This window comes from Pleurodeles waltl, chromosome 10, assembly GCF_031143425.1.
Source record: "Pleurodeles waltl isolate 20211129_DDA chromosome 10, aPleWal1.hap1.20221129, whole genome shotgun sequence".
NCBI lineage: Eukaryota > Metazoa > Chordata > Amphibia > Caudata > Salamandridae > Pleurodeles > Pleurodeles waltl.
The window spans coordinates 891790521-891808302 of NC_090449.1; the positions used below are offsets into that span (position 1 = coordinate 891790521).

A 17782-nucleotide genomic window follows, 5' to 3' on the forward strand; every position below is an offset into this window, starting at 1 on the left:
TAAGAACGTCTACAACCTCACGGTTTGCTGGAATGCCTTATTGTAATCAAGTGGCAAACACTTTCTCTATTAAAAGAAGCTCATGAATAGGGGAACCACCAAATGCCCGTCTTGCCATCCATGCTCTACAGTTATGTGAAGTAGCAATGAGGAGAATTATCGGGAAGGAAAGGCAGCATACACTAAATAAACAAACATTGAATCAACATTAAATACACCTCCATAGCTTATAAAAAAATGCAGTTATATACAGAGATGTTAATTAACATGCACCCCCAATAGTACTGGGACCATCAGGCACCTGTTATAGTCCATGAAACTGCACGTATTATACCAGGACAGTCCAATCCTTCATTTTGTTCAAGCCTGTGTTTAGACTGTCAGTACATAAAATCCATTTTAGTTCATCCTTGTTCAATAAGGCATTAATGTTGGCCCCTTTCTGTGGGGGCTTGACCTCCGCGATCACTTGCCAATGAAGATCATTCTGACTATGTCCCATTTCCTTGAAGTGTTCCACCAAAGGTGCATTCATCACTTTGCATGGTAGTTGGCATCTGTGCTGGCAGATTTGTATGCGTACCTTCTGTGTCGTTTGGCCTATGTAGATTTTATTGTAAGGACATATATTGGCATATACAACATTTTCGGTGTTGCAATTGGAGAACTGGTTCAAAGTCTTTCTGTTATTATCATGCATAAATTCTTTGTTTTAATCGTGAACTGGCATATTCTGCAGTTGCCACTTAGAATTAGATTTTTGTTGTGGGTAAGTTTGGCCTGACCAAGTGATCTTTAATATTTTTGCCTCTGCAGAATGCAAATAAGGGTGTTCAAGATAAAGTTCCCCTGCTTTGAGAACTGGCGAGTGTTTGAGAATACTCTTTTTGAGTTTATTGGAGAGTGGGGAAAAGGTTTTCACACAAACAACGTATTCATTATTTGCTTTTGTTTTAGGGTAAGGAGTGCCTTTTTGGGGCAATACCGAGCCCTTTTAATGGCTTGTTTGACTAATTTGCGTGGGTACGCCCTGGTGTATAGTTTTTCTGCTACAACATAGGCCTCCAAGATAAATCTTGTTTGAAGAAACAATTTCTCTGAATCTGAAGGAATTGGGAGAAAGGAAGGGAATCGCTTAATGCTTTGGGATGGTTACTGTTGGAAAATGCCCACTTTCTAAAAATGGCTTTTTCAAACTGACAATCTAAACACCAAATTACATATAGCAAAAGGGAAGTTTTGGGCCTGGCAAGTGGGTACACTTGCCAGGTCAAACTGGCAGTGCAAAACAGTACATCCAGGCACTTGCAGTGGAAGGTCTGAGACATGTTTACAGGGCTACTCATGTGGGTGGCACAATCAGTGCTGCAGGCCCACTAGTAGCATTTGTTTTGCAGGCCCTGGGCACCTATGGTGAATTTTACTAGGGACTTACCAGTAAATCAAATATGCCAATCAGGGATCACCAATCATAATCACAATTTATACAGGGAGTACCTGCACTTCAGCACTGGTCAGCAGCGGTAACGTGCCCAGAGTAAAAAAAAACAAAAAACTGTAAAAACGGAGTCCAGTACACAACACAGTAAAAAATACAGGAAGCAGAGGCAAAACGACAGGACAAACTACACCAATGATGCCAGGTCAACCAATGAGGGACACATTTGAGCCAACTCATAAAGCAGATATTAAATTTCTTTCCTGGAAGGCTCTCCTCCTGGCCTTAACCTCAGCAAGAAGAGAAAGTGAAATTCAGGCGTTCACCATTCAGTAACCTTTATTCTACACACAATCCCTAAATTAATTCCTAAAGTCCCATCAGACTTTGACCTCAATTAACATGTGGTTCTCAAGTAATTTTTTCTGGACCCTCAAACGCCAGCTGAAAGACATTACACTCTTTAGACATCAAAAGATATGTAAAGTTCTGTTTGGATGGAACTAGGAGCCTCTGCAAATCCAATCAGCTCTCCGTAGCTTACCGGGCTCCAAGAAAAATGAAAGCATCTCTAGATGGATGTCCAACACCATTCAGTGCTGTCACCAGAAGACTGGCAAATCATTAAGCACAATGGTGCATGCTCACTCGACAAGAACTATGTCTACTTCTAAAGTGTTATTTGCTGGTGTGTCATGGCCAGATATCTGCAGAGCAGCGACCTGTAAAAATAGACACCCTTATGCAACACTACTGCTTGGACTCTGCAGTTCACAAGGGTGCGGCAGTGGGACAAGCAATGTTACGACATCTTTTCCAGTGAAGGTGAGCCGTCCCTTTATTCCCACCATCTTCTTACCTATGAAGCACATTTTACTTCCTATTTATGTGTCTGCATACTGTTTATCCCTCGAAAGAGATGTTACATTTGAAGGAAAATGTGTTTTTAACTGTTGTTTAGTCTAATTCAACCATGTGGAACAATGAAAGTTACAGTACTGTTTAAGAAAATAAGTTATGCACCTGTAACTTTAGTTCTCCAGTACATGCATCCCCCTCCCACCACCACCAATATCTCACCTTATACCTCTGTTCATTTTCACGTTTTCACACTTGTGCCCAAAAATCTGAGTGACTAGAGCTTTTTGCAGGAGTGTTCTACAGGGTGGTGCAACTTGATTGCTTAAGACAAGTTTAGCCCTTTTTTTTTTTTTTAAATGACTACGACATGTTACTAAGCTGAAAAGCCTAGGGCCTTTATGGTCTATGCCTATCATGGCATTGATTTTTTTTAAATACCAGGGATTCCCATCCCGACGACACCGAATAATTCAAGCATGTAAATCTGAGAGATTCCAGTACTGAAGAACTTCAGTTATGGGTAAGTAACTTATTTTCATCTCTCCATTTCATCCTGTTCAATCTCAGAGCAGTCAGACTGGCTCTGAATGTGTTTTTCACAAAGATAAAGGAGTCGCCGGTCATCGTACATACAGGCACCATAACCATCCAAATGAAGTGAAGTGCATAATCTCTTCTGTTTTCAGAAGAAATGCAGAAGCTATGGACGTGGGCTCTTAAGTTTAACATTAACTACTTTGCAGAACATGTGCTTGGTTGACAGAACAAACTGGCAGATTTTCTGATAGATACAACTACCTGTGGATTCCTCACCTAATGAATTCTCCCAATGCACCACCATTCAATGGAAATTTTCTTCCCAGCTCTGCACGTCGACAACATCGAGGCAATAAGAGGTCCTCGCCGGCATGCTGACGTCAGTTCCCTTTTTTCTGTGCCTTCGAAATAATGTTTTTTTCTCCTGGCTCTTGGGGATCTACTGTTTCTCGGAGGTGATACTTTGTAGTAAAAATGTCTCCACCTCGGAAGTCCGGGCTCAAGCCTTGTAAGAGAGTGAGTGGACCGTATGTCGGTGACGGACCTGCATAATGACTGCCTGTGGTGCTTGAGCTCCGAGCACGACATGGAGGACTGTGGTTCGTGCCAACAGATGTATCCAAAGGCGCTCAAAGAGCATGAGGCCAAACTGTTTTTGGCTAAATCAAAAAAGAAGGAAAAGCATCGACATCAGAGGTAGTCTTCAAAATCTTCAAGATCTCATAAGAGACGTCGTCGACATGACTCTCGGTGTCGGCATGATACCCGACGTTGTTTGGAGAAAGACCAATCCCGTTCGAGATCTCCATCTACTCAGTGTCGTACGACGTGGGAGGTCAGCCCGACAGTGACGCCCCAGCCACAAAGCCCTCAGGCTTCTCCGGCACCGGCGGTCTTTGAAGTGGACGAGCCTCGCCAGAGTCCTGGCTTCCTGCCTGCACAGTCAGAGGTGCCGGATCTAGTGCCGACGTCGCAGGAATATTCAGCGCCGATGCCGAGGGGTATCCTGCTTTCCCAGCTCGAGGTGCGGATCTGGGGGCATCTTCAGCTCCATGGCCTTGGCGGTGCACCGGCTGGTCCCTCAGGTCCATTGGCTTTTGGTTTGGGCGTTCCGGCTCCATACCAGCCGAAGCCATATATGCCCTGCCCAGTAGAAGGTGCTGGTCCAGCGCCGGTGCCTTTGGCGTCGCCGAGAAGAACTTCGACACCGGTAGCTTCTGCTGATCCGGTGGCACCATTGACTTCGCCACGACTCCAATCGATGCCGGCGAAGAGGGCTCGCCTTTCCATGGCGCCGATGGATCCGGCGTCAGAAGAATCCGAAGGAGAGATCGCAGAGCCCCTGAGGGACTTTCAGGGTTTGGACTCTGCAAGCGGTCTCGATACTTCCCCAGAATGGGATTTAGCTTCTCCAGGGGAGTTTACTGAAGAGGCTGCCTCATTCCACTCAGTGGTGAGGAAGGCAGCGGACTTCCTAGATCTCCCGCTACCTGCAGTTGAGGTGAAAACGAACATCATCACGGAAGTGTTACATCCGACTTCGGCTGCTGCAGAGCCACTCCTTCCTTTTAATGAGGCTCTCACTGAACCGATCCTTGAGGTTTGGAGAAAACCAGTGTCTTCGACTGCAGTTAGCAGATCAGTGGCAAGGAGATACAAAGTGGCTCCTGGGGACCCAGGTTTCCTCTTTAGGCATCCGACTCCAGAGAGTCTGGTGGTTCAGGCCTCCTGCTCCTCCCGCTCAGCTCCTGGGTCCTTCCCTGGGGCCCCGTCGGACAGGGAATCAAAAAGGATGTAGCAGTCGGCCAAGAAGATTTTTTTCTTCATGCAGTATAGCCCTGAAGTCTGCTAACGCCACTTGTGTCTTAGGCAGGTATATCCATGCCTTGTTGGATGCGGCCAAGGCTGAGCTGCCTGATTTGCCCCAGGTCATGCAGGGTCTTGTGACTGATGCTCAAGCGACAGCAACTCAGGTCATTCAGTCAAGGCTGGATACCCCGGATTCAGTGGCCAGGGCAATGGGCACGTCCATTGCAACCAGGAGACATGCATGGTTGAGATTGTCTGGTTTTTCATTGCATATACAAATGACTCTTTTAGACTTGCCGTTTGATGGGGACAAGCTATTTGGTTCTAAAGCTGACTCTGCCTTAGAGCGCTTCAAGGAGAGCAGGGCTACTGCCAAGTCCCTAGGCTTGCAGGCTTCAACCACCACCCCATTCAGATCATTCAGAAGGTTCAGGGGGTTTGGACGAGGCTCTTCCTTTCGGGGGAGACTCCAGCGGCCAGGCCAACAACCTTCTACGCTTCCCTATAGGTCATTTAGAGGGAGGGAAAGAGTTCAAACCAGAGGAGCCACCCAGCAGCACCCTGCCTCTTCCTCTTCCTCCAGGGGGAGGGGGAGGGTGCAACAGGGAAAACAGCCTTAGTCCTCCGTCCATTGCCTCCCATACTTCTCCTCTAGGGGGAAAGTTGTTTCATTTTCTCTGCATGTGGGAGCTAATCACATCGGATTCCTGGGTCATCAATATTGTGGAGAAAGGTTTTGCACTTCCCTTTTGGGAGTTTCCCCCTCCCATCCCTCCCCGTCCCTTCTTTTGCACAGAAGACCATCTCCTGTTGTTGCAACATGAAGTTCGAGTCCTTTTGTCTAATGGTGCAGTGGAGTTGGTTCCAGAGCAGGAAAGGGGTCAGGGTTGTTATTCAAGATATTTCCTGATCCTCAAGAAGGATGGTCGGTTGAGGCCTATCCTGGACCATAGGGTTTTGAACTGGTTCCTCAAGCAGGAGAAGTTCAAAATGCTGACCCTAGCGCAGGTGCTTTTGCGTTGAACGAAGAAGATTGGATGGTGTCTGTCGACTTGCAGGATGCTTACTTCCATATCCCTATTCTCAAGTCGCACAGGAAGTATCTCCGGTTTGTGGTGGGGTCGCAGCGCTGTCAGTTTGCGGTCCTTCTGTTTGGTCTTACTTCCGCGCCTGGAGTCTTCACGAAGGTGATGGCGGTGGTTGCAGCACATTTCAGGAGGAAGGGGATATCGGTATTCCCTTACCTGGACGATTGGTTGATCAAAGCCAAGTCTCCAGAGCTCGTGCTGCTTCACCTGCAGATGACAAACCAGTTGTTGTTCGACCTGGGCTTTTCGGTAAACGTGCCCAAATCTCACCTGGAGCCCTCTCAACGCGTCCTGTTCATAGGGGCAGTACTGGACACAACATTGAATCAGGCCTTTCCTCCGCCTCAGCGGATTCATGACATTCAGGCGTTGATTCCAATGTTTCAAAGTGTAGCTGTGGTTCCAGTCCTCAAGTTCCTTCATCTGCTCAGTCTGTTCGCCTCATGCATTCTGTTGGTCACTCATGCACGCTGGCACATGAGGGCTCTTCAGTGGTGCCTCCGCAGGCAGTGGTTTCAACACAAAGGGGATCTCGAAGAGTCGATAACGATCTCCAGAGACACTGCAGTGGGTCTACGATGGTGGGCTGTGGACGACAACCTTTCCCAAGGAAGGCTGTTTTCACTACCTCCTCCAGTGGCCACAGTTCTAAGGGATGCCTCCACTCTAGGGTGGGGGAGCTCATCTGGGGGACCTTGAGGACAAAGGTCATTGGTCTCTAGTGGAACAGATGTTTCATATCAGTCTGTTGGAATTGCAGGTGATACGTTTAGCTCTCAAGGCCTTCCTCCCCTCCCTTCGCGGCAAGTCGGTCCAGGTTCTGATGGACAACACTACCGCGATGTGGTAAATCAACAAGCAGGGAGCAGTAGGGTCGTACCTTCTTTGCAGAGAGGCTCTGCGGCTCTGGTCCTGGGCACAGGACCATCAGATTTGCATAGTAGCAAACCATCTGGCCGGAGTTCAAAACGTACATGCAGACAGTCTCAGTTGGCACTTCTCAGCCGATCACGAGTGGCGTCTCCATCTGGACCTGATCCTTTACATCTTCCGGATGTGGGGATTTCCTCAGGTAGACCTATTTGCCACTCAGGAGAACGCGCATTGTCCGTCGTTCTGCAGCCTCCAGTATCCGGTCCAAGGGGCGTTAGGGGACGCGTTTCAGATGTCCTGGTACGGCCAGTTGCTTTACGCGTTTCCCCCATACCCTTGATTCCTCGGGTTCTGAGGAAAATTCACGAAGATCGGGCCCAAACCGGGCCCAAATCATTTTAATAGCTCCGGATTGACCAAGAAGGGTGTGGTACTCAGACCTTCACCAACTCTCACTGTGCCCTCGGCTCTGTCTCCCTCACAGTCGCAGGGGCAGGTTCTACACCCCCATCTCCAGAGTCTGCATCTACATGCCTGGAGATTGAACGGGGCAATCTGAGTTCTTTTTCTCTCCCACCGGAAGTGGTGGACGTTATTTTATCGTCCAGGCGACACTCCACCAAATCAATCCATGCTGGTAGATGGGCAAAATTTGTGGCTTGGTGTGGAGAGAACCAAATTGATCCCTTAAGTGCCCATTTTTCTGACATTTTATTGTTTGCATTATCCTTGGCACGGATGGGTTGTGCAGTTGCGACTGTTAAAGGCTATTTGTCAGCGCTGTCGGCCTTTCTGTGCCTTCCTGATCAACCCTCTTTGGTTAAGTCCCCTAACGTTATAAGATTCTTAAAAGGTCTTACTAATAAGTTCCCTCCCTCTCCTTTTATTATGCCTCAATGGGATTTGAATTTAGTACTCACATTCCTGATGGGTTCGCTGTTTGAACCTTTACATTCATGTCCATTAAGGTTTTTGGTGTTAAAAACTGTTTTTCTTATAGTCATCACATCAGCTAGGCGAGTGAGTGAACCTCAAGCACTTAGCGTTAAACCCCCTTTCACTTCTTTTCATGCAGACAAGGTGGTACTGAGGACCAGGGCGGCTTTCCTACCGAAGGTTGTTACACCCTTCCATTTAGGGCAATCTATAACACTCTCATCCTTTTACCCTCCTCCCCATCCATCGAAAGAGGAGGAGAGACTCCATCGGCTTGACCCTAAAAGAGCTTTAAGCTTCTACATTGAGAGAACGAGAGAGTTCCGAGTGGAAGATCAGCTCTTCATCGGCTATGTGGGGAAGAGGAAAGGCAAGGCGGTCCACAAAAGAACACTGTCCATGTGGGTCATTCTTTGCATATATTTTTTTTAATCCTTGGCAAAGAAGGTTCCTCCTGTTGAAATAAGAGCTCATTCCACCAGGGCTAAGTAGCCCTTATCGGCTTTGGCTAGAGGTGTTCCTGTGTCTGATATTTGTAAGGCCGCAACTTGGGCTTCCCTCCACACTTTTGCGAAGCATTATTGCTTGGACTCAGAGGTTAGGAGGGCTGGCCATTTTGCACGGTCCGTGCTGCAGGATTTCTTGGTGTGAACATTCAGGCACCCGCCACTGCGTGCAGTACTGCTTTGGGACTCTATTCATTAGGTGAGGAATCCACAGGTAGTTGTATCCGTCAGAAGAACAAGTTACTTACCTTCGGTAATGTCTTTTCTGGTGGATACACTAGCTACCTGTGAATTCCTCACGGTCCCACCGCCTCCCCGTTGCCTGGTTGGTCTTACCAAGATATCCTAGGGTGTATATGCATATAAGGAGGTGTATATATGTTTGATGGTATATGTAGATACATGTACATATATGTGGTTTTAAATATATATATATATATATATATATATATATATATATATATATATATATATATATATTTTTTGATATTTTGCTGTTTATATGTGATTAAAGGTTATGTTTTATATTTGACTGTTGTATTCATGTCAAGTATGTATTGTCGGTAGTCACCTGTTTGCCTTGAAGGCATGTAAAAAATGGTGAAAACTGACGTCAGCACACCGGCGAGGACCTCTTATTGCCTCGATGACGTCAGACGGCGTCACATGGGAGTCAGGCAATTGTGACGTCCTCGTCGACGTGCAGAGCTGAGAAGAAAATTTCCGTCAAATGCTGGTGATTTGGGAGAATTCATTAGGTGAGGAATTCACATAATTGTGGAACAAGTCTTTCTAGACTTGAATACAGTTCAAACCAGAAGCCCTATTATTCATGAGCAAGGGAGAAATAAGTCACCCTAACCCTGAGTCCCTTTGAATGACAATCTGGCTCATCAAGACTTGAAGATTAGTCATCTGTATTTGCCCAAAGAGTGTGAGGAAATGCGCAGGGCTGCTAGAGCACCATCCAACATAAAAGCATATGCCCTAAAGTGGAAGTGGTTTGTGCCATTAGGAAAATAAAAAATTCTAAACCCTCTGAAATGTATTCCTGCTAAACTTTCTGAAACCTACTAGAGGTGTTTTAAACTACACATCTATTAACGGTTACCTGACAACGATATCTAGGTACCTCGGAAGATCAGAAAAACTTTGTTTACATGCATTAGTAATAACTGAAGAATTCATGATGAGGTTAGTTAGATCTTTACATCCTAAATCAAGGTTATCGCTATCATTGGACCTCAGTGCTGTTTTCAGATGTAATGAGGCCACTCTTTTAAACCAGTTCACAGATCAGCGTACCAGCATCTTTTTTTGAATGATATCTTTCTTGCTGGCAGTAACATCAGTCAGAAGAGTGGGTGATTGGCAGGCATTATTTGTGATTTTTCTAAAGGCAGTTGGTATACGAAAGTCACTCTTTTTGGCATGGTTACCCCCACTTTTTGCCTGTCGGTCAGTGACCCCATTGATTGTGCTTTCTCCTCCAAAGTTGGTTACCCTGGTACCTTTTTACACCTCACAATTGTCATACTGGTGTACCCCTGTAAGTCCCTAGTATATGGTACTCAGGTACCCAGGACATTGGACCTGTAGTATGTATTATGCCACCCATGGGAGCCCATGCAAACTGTCTGCAGGCCTGCCATTGCAGCCTGCGTGAAAAGGTGCATGCACCCTTTCACTGCTGGTCACTGCACCAGGTCACTGTAAGTCGCCCTATGGCAGGCCCTTTCAACCCAAAGGGCAGGGTGCAGGTCCCTGTGTGTGAGGGCACCTATGCAAAAGCAGAGGTGCCCCTATGACCTCCAGTCCATTGCACTGGACTTCGTAAGTGCGGGGAAGCCATTTTACCAGTGTACTGGCCACAGTTCACTAAACTGTGGTCCAGCTACAAAATGGTAACTCCGAACCTAGGCATGTATGGTATTAAACATGTCAGAATCATACCCCAATACCAATGTTAGTATTGGTGGCATGATTCCGTGCACTCTGGGGGCTCCTGAGAGGACCCCCCCAAGTATTGCTTCTACCTGTCTTCCAGGGTTGGGGGGCAGGCCACGCTGCTGCCCCTCCTCAGACAGGGTTCTTCTCTACTGCTGCTTGACTAGCTCCAGCAGGGGAAGGCAGAACAAGGGATGTCCTGAGGGAGAGGGGATGCAACACCTTCTCCCTTGGAAATAGGTGTTACAAGGCTGGAAAGGGGTAGCCTCCCCTAGCCACCAGTTGGCTTTGAAGGGCACGTTTGGTGCCCTCCTTGCATAAACTTATTTGCACCAGTCCAGGGTCCCCCGGTCCCTGCTGTGGCAAGAAACTGGACAAAGGAAAGGGGCGTGACCAATCTCCTGTCCATCACCACCCCAGGTGTGGTGCCCAGAGCTCATCCAGGTGGTCACTCAATTCTTCAAACTTGGAAACAGGAAGTGCAGAGGCCCTGGGAGCATCTGAGTGACCAAGGCCAGGCAGGTGACGTCAGTGACCCCCTCTGGTAGGTAGTCACCGTGCAAAGTGACCAAACCCCCGTTTAGGATTTTTTTTGGGACTCCCTTGTGGGTGGTCCCAAGATTCGGTACGCAAGACTCCACCAGGACTCCTGTACATCGACCTCTTCTGCTCCTGGCCATCAGAACCACAACTGGACACTTCAGGAACCGAACAAGACTGCAACTCCCAAGATGACCTCACCTTGCAACATTGTTTCCCCGGCTCCTTCTATCAACTGCAACATTTCCATGGCTGTGCATCCTCTGGGGTCGGTAAGACTTCAGCTGCACCAAGAAGCAAGAAGGAATCTCCCTTGGAGTGAAGGAGTCACTCCCCTTCATCTGCAGGCACCTAAGGCAACGACATCCGCCTGCATGGATCTGCTTTCCTCTGGAACTTCGTGGATCCTGCATAACAGTTGGTGGTTCTGAGTGGTCCTCTTGGTCCTCTCTGCCTTCTGTCTAGCTTGGGAGACGGTGACCGCTTGCCTCTCCTTGTACGACGGAATCCCTGTGCACCGCGACTCTTGCAGTAACTAAGGCTTGTTGACTCCAACTCCGCGAGATCTTCATGCTCCAAGTAGCCTCGGCCTCCAGCACTTTATCATTACAAGGACAGTCTCTCTTTTGCTGCTCCACGAAATGGGACTCATTTCCAGGTGTGCTGACTGGGCCTCATGCAACTTACTGTGCCTGCTTCCAGTAGGTTGCCTCTGTGGGCTCTGACTGCTTCTTCTGGCTCTCCCAACTGCTGAGGGTCAGCCCGGGCTCCCCTCCAAGAGTCGAGTCCCCAGCCTTGCTGGTCCTCGTCAGTTCTGCAAATCCTCTTCTGCCCTGGTTTGCATTTGCCCAGGCTTGTTGGTGGTCTTCCTGACCTCTCTGCAATGCGACAACTGGTGTGGGACATCTTTTGCATGACTCCGGAGACTCCTCAGCAACTCCTGGACTCCGCAGCTAGTCTTAATCCTCCTTCGTCAACACAGATCTTCACCCACAAAAAGGTGGGCAGTGGCTCCTGCCCCGTCTGGACCCTCCATTGTGGACTGGACTCTGTCCCCTTCTTCTGCAGGCCCACTTCTTCCAGCATCCACCTTTAGGCTTCTCTTGTCTGGTCCCGTTCTTGCAAAGTTCCTTTTCTAAGTCCCCCTGTTAGCTTATGGGAAAACTAGGTAACTTACCTCTGCTGTCCTGGTCGCTAGGGGTCATTTAAGTAGTTCCCTCTTGGGGTCCTGAGTTCTCCCAGCTCCCTACTAACTACTCCACATTCTTGGGTGTGGGACCTAACTTCGCGTTCCACTATTTTAGTATATAGTTTTGCCCTCCCCTAGAGCCCTAGCTATTTTCTACTATTTATTGCCATTCTTGTTGTTCCCATATGCTAATTGCTAATACTGATTGTGTGTGTGTGTATATATATATAGTGTGTACTTACCTCCAGTTGTAGGACTGTCTATGTAATCTAGTTCAGTGTTAAAATAATAAAGTACCTTTATTTTTGTAACACTGTGCTGTTCCTTTCATGTGTGATAGGTTGCTGTGTGACTAGTGTGGTATTGCAAGTGCTTTACAGTCCCCCTAGTTAAGCTTGGCTGCTCATCCACAGCTACCTCTAGAGAGCCCAGGCTCCCTAGACCTTGTTACTAACCAATAAGAGGTTGCCTGATCTGGTATAAGGTGTAAACACCACCAGTGTCCACCAGGCCAGCTTCCTACAGTGAGCATGATTTAGAGTTTGATGGATGGGCACTCCGTCATTAACGTGATGGATGTCATCTCCACCTTTATTACTAGTGCAATAGCATATAATGCACTAGTAATAAAGGGGATGGATGTCTGTGAAACTCAAAATTAGGTTCAGTGTTTCTCTGGCAGCAAATCCCAAGTTCATTGGGAAAGTGCCTAGATCATTTCATGATAATCAATAAAGATGTCTTAAATTTTACCTGCAAAAGCCAAAAGATCCTCATCATACTGATCAAAGTTTTATAGCATATGGATTTTTAAATAAGGGAAATCCAATAACAAAACATACTCTCCCAGACACATTGTTTCGCGTTTTACTCTGGCCCACAAATCCAAGAACAGACCACTCACTAGTGATGATATGTTGCACTTAACATGGCGTATGGCAGTCAAAGCAGCTCTCTTTGTTGGAGTATCTCTAAAAAACAATTGTACAGTAGTGTTATAGAGGACGACACATGCATTTTCAAACATTACTGCATCGATGTGGAATTCAAAACAGAACGAGCAGCGCTCTGGAACTTGTTCTCTTAAAGTGAGCCTTGTTTCGACCTCGCTCATTGTTTTTAGTTATACTTTGCTAATCTTGATTATGGTATGTGAATCTATGAACAATCCAATTCTGAAGAACAAACAATTTATCTGTAACTTTGGTTCTCCAGATTGGTATGTTTCTTAGTCACATGCAACATTCCACTTTCCTGAGGCTCTTCTCTCGGTTTCTTACACTGTCACAAGTGGAAAAATCTTGCTGGTGAAAGCCGCTGTCAGTGGAAGGGTAGTGTGCTGTTATCTGATTGACTTAAATTTGGGTCAATCAAAGATGTGGTTTGATTTGTGTGTTCTATCACCTTTTTCAGTGTTATTGAGTGTAATGAAGTCTGCTTTGGTAACGTTGGTTACCAAAGGTTCCTAGCCTAACGGCAGGAACGATATTAGCATGGGTTTTCTATTAAAGATACCAATAGTGGAGAGCTGAAGTTACAGGTAAGTAACTTGTTTAGATACATGCCGAAAGCGCCTTCTTGCTAATTTGAGCAGTGCAAGTGTAAAATGAGTAGATATCCCCCAGCAGTGTGAAACATTTTTTTTTTATAAAGATATTTTATTGATTTTGCAGAAGAAAAAAGGTTAAAGAAACATACACTTATTAACAAGGTGCCAGCATGGCGCCTAACAGTAGTCGGTCTCAAGTCCTGGTTCCCAGGCACCGCAATGTAAATAAGAGTCACACATCGCCTAAGTGGTTGCTGCGGCCTCCCACTTCCCCCATACCCTATCATATTTATTTGGACATCCTCTGGCCTCGTATACCAGTTTTTCCCGGTGTGCGCACCAATCCAACCCCTGTCTCCATTTAGTAAGTGTTGGGGCGCATCTGGCTTTCCAGTCCGCCATTATGTCCCTCTTAGCTACCAGGCATGCTATCCCAAGGAATGCTCGATCTGATCTTCTTAGCCCAGTGTCTCCCATAATCCCCAATAAGAGAGGTAGTGGTTCCCTTTCTATGTTTTCCTGTAGGACTCCTGAGATCTCTTGTACGATCGCACCCCAGTAGATCGTTATAGTTGGACATGTCCATACCATGTGAAAAAAATCAGCTGCGGGGTTCATGCATCGCGGACACTCCGCTGAGGACTGGAGGCCTGCCTGGTGTAGTTTGGCTGGTGTGAGGTAGGCTGTATGGAGGTAAAAGGTCTGAATTAACCGGAGGCGGGTGGCCATTGTCAGGGTACGGGGGGCCATCAGTGCTTCACTCCAGTCCATCTCATCCATGGGGCCCACCCATCCCTCCCATCTCTGGCGGGGCCCCTCTAGGGGGCAGGTGGTATTGGCGATCAAAGCACGGTATATCTGGGAAACACCTCCCCTACCCAGATTCCCCATCAGTACCTTCGCCTCCATGGGGCTATGTTCGGGTATGTTGTCCCCAGCTTGTACGTGTACTAGTAGGGCGTGGCGGAGCTTGAGATATCTATGAAATTGTGTCTTGTTTAAGGAGAAGAGTTTTTGGAGGTCTTCGAATGATCGCATATGTGACCCCTTCCATACATCACCCAGAGTAGAGATGCCTATATTATCCCACTTCTGAAAGCCCTCCAGGTTCGCCACCTCCCTTAGGTGCCTCCCATGCCACAGCGGGGTCTGCTGGGTAAGGCGTCCCCACCACCCCGACAGTCTCTGGGCCACCCGCCAACCCAGTAAAGTCACTTTGGTCACGTCTGGGATGTCCCGCGAGATCGGGCCCCCGTACAGGATATCGAAGATCCGCGGGTAGCCCAGCGACCGGAGTTCCAGCCGATACGCCGGGTCTGACCACCCGCCCCCCACCCAGTCATTGATCACGACCAAGTGCATCAGTGTGAAACATTTTTAGTCCATACTGAGGGCCTCCTTTCTATTGTCATCTCAATTTACAAAATTGTAAGACAAATCTTGTTGCAGTTTCTGAATTGCAAATGCAGTCTGGCCCAATACAAAGCGGGTTTAAAATGACTCCCCCAATTGTATTAGTTTGCCTTCCCTTTGAATGAGAAACTGCAAACACCAAAGTGTAGGGTGTGATGAAACCTGCGTTATTTCTAGGCATAGGGTTCAGTGTAACACATCTGAAAATACGCAAAACTTTTACATTTCCAGAAAGTACATCTAAGGGAGTGTCCAGTTCCAGTTGTCGATTAGAAATACCAGCAGATTGTAGGAGTACATCTGCGCTTGCTGAGAGTTAAGGTGATTTTGTGCAATGGATACTACTAGTATGCAAGAATGTTCATGTCAGTTTCTCTTCGAAACTGGTTGTTGTATTTACTTGCTTGACCACCTTTGATGTCAATCTTTAAAAAACAGTCTGCAGATAATTATTTCATAAAACACAAATCAGATTCCCTCTGTATGTTAAACATGATTTGAGCCAGTTCTGATGTTTAGTGTCATCATCCAGTCGTCTTAAGGATAAACATCAGAATGTAACCCAGTAAGCACTCAGTCTGCATCAAGTATTGTGTGGCATCCTAGTTTTGCTGAGGCATGAACTTACGAGCTGGAACCAGTGGTTTTGCACTGTGTTTATATTCATGGTTAATTTACATGTTATGATCACTTTCAGGGATCGGCAGAAGAAAAACATGGTACAGATCAAAGTACATCTGCTATTCAGTTACAGTTTGAAATGGAGAAGATAAAGGTAGAGGCAGCAGCTGTCAAAGAAGAACTCAATAGTTTCAGAGAAAAGACAGAAAAGTTGGAAGAAGAGTTGATGGTAAGATGTAGTAAACGCAACATTTTTTTTAAAAAGGGCAGTGAGTGTGCGTGTATGCATATGTTGTTAAGGTTACATCAGACTTTCCACTGGAATGGTATTTTTGTCTTCTTAATAACGTTTGACAAATGTGCATGAAAAATCACAATAAAAGTCTTTTGGAGTTCAGTGTGGCAACTTTTGTGAAGTCCCAGGGAGTGGATCAAAAAATAGACATTTGCCATTTTAATTCTTGTACAAGCCTTTACCTAGGATATACTAAACAAAACACTAAATGAAATTATCCCAAAAGTGCAGTGACATTAGAAATTTACTCAAGTAAGTCTATATAAACTACTGGCAGTAGGAGGTTATAGCTAGGACCTAGTTTCCATAAGAAACACGTTCTTTGTTTTGCTAATAACTTTGGAGCTGTTTAACAAATCTTCACTAAATTGTCAAAACCAGTTTGCTACCGACTTCAGTTGTCTGTCTTGATATTTTCATGGTGATTCATCAAGCGATGGCCGAGAAAAGAGTGGGCGGGGGTCCCAAAACACGTTTTCCCCATGCAGTTTCTCATAGGTATTTTAAACAGGACTACAGCCCAAACCCTGGACGGCATTACACCGCATTTTGCTTTATGCTAGAGCTTGGTCCAGAAAGAGTGCTTTTTGTTACTTGGTGTAAATTTATTCAGTAGTTATGGAGATATTAAAGGAAAAGCACCAATATATATATATATATATATATATATATATATATGTTCGATGGCATGTGTAGCTGCAGATACACATGCTTTGCACACCCCGCCATCTAGTGTTGGGCTCGGAGTGTTACAAGTTGTTTTTCTTCGAAGAAGTCTTTTCTAGTCACGAGATCGAGGGACTCCTCCCCTTTCGGCTCCATTGCGCATGGGCGTCGACTCCATCTTAGATTGTTTTCTTTCCGCGCTTCGGTTCGGAAAGTTAGTGAAAATCTCTGAAAATTTGACGGTATTGTTTGCGTTCGGTATCGGGTTAGTTACAACAGATCGACACCGAATTTGGAAGAGCTCCGGTGCCCCTTCGGGGTTTTCGATTCCCCGGCGGGGCCTGGTCGGCCCGACCACGTGCGTCTTCAAGGCTAATGGAACGGACCCCATTCCGCTTCTGCCCCGAATGTCACAAGATGGATCCTTATACAGATCAGCATCTGGTCTATAATTTATGCCTGTCTCCAGAACACAAGGAGAATACTTGTGAGGCCTGTCGAGCATTTCGGTCCAGAAAGACTTTAAGGGACCGAAGAGCAAGAAGACTACAGATGGCGTCAGTGCCGACAGGACAAAAACAGATGGAAGAAGAAGAGGAGGCCTTCTCCATCGAGGATTCAGACTCGGAAGAGGTCGAACCTGAACAGACGCTGAAAACCATGAGTAAGACGTCGATACACAAAACTCACACAAAGACCATAAAAGCCCAGGGGACGCCACCGCCAGCAGGCCATGGCTTAACCCGAAAAATAGGTGACCGAGCATCGGCACCGAAAAAGGGCATGCATGTGTCGAAGTCATCCGACTCCGGTCGAGATACCGGCAAAGAGCAGACATGACCCCGAGACACTGGGTCAGAGCAATCTCGGCACCGAGAGAGCGGCACCGAGGCAAGTCGGCACCGAGAGATCATGACGCTGAAGAGCAAAAAAGTGGCGTCGGAGCCGAAAAAGTTTCGGTACCGAAACATCCGGCCTCGGAACCGAAAACAAGTTCCTACACACAGGAACAAGGCCTGTCCTCACAAATGAAAACACATAGATTTGGACAGGAACTAGAGTCAATGGAGCCAGGTTACACACAAAGAAGGCTCCACATCCAAAAAGAAACAGGGAAGATCAGTACTCTCCCTCCTATTCGGATGAAACGAAAACTTGCCTTCCAAGACAAAGATAAGCAGCCACAGGCAAAGGTGGCTAAACAAGTAACCCCGCCACCATCTCCACAACGCTCTCCACAGCCATCACCGGTAGCCACTCCACCAATGATGCAATCCCCAACTCATACAGGGATGAGTCAGGATGATCCAGACGCGTGGGATCTTTATGATGCGCCAGTGTCAGATAACAGTCCCGACTGTTATCCAGCCAGACCGTCACCACCTGAGGACTCTACCGCCTACACACAGGTGGTGTCAAGGGCAGCGGCGTTTCATAATGTTATCCTACATACAGAGCCAATTGAAGACGACTTTCTATTTAACACACTGTCATCCACACATAGCCAGTACCAG

General features: G+C 46.7%; 1 protein-coding gene across 10 annotated transcripts in view; it reads left to right on the forward strand.

Annotated features, from left to right (window-relative positions):
- The window catches only part of AKAP9 (A-kinase anchoring protein 9), a 969300-nt gene that overhangs the window by 736186 nt on the left and 215332 nt on the right, over positions 1-17782 (forward strand). For all 10 annotated transcript variants that reach the window (XM_069211620.1, XM_069211621.1, XM_069211624.1 and 7 more), the window contains one exon: positions 15384-15536. In XM_069211620.1, the coding sequence (XP_069067721.1) occupies positions 15384-15536 (153 nt within the window). The remainder of the gene's footprint in view (positions 1-15383; positions 15537-17782) is intronic.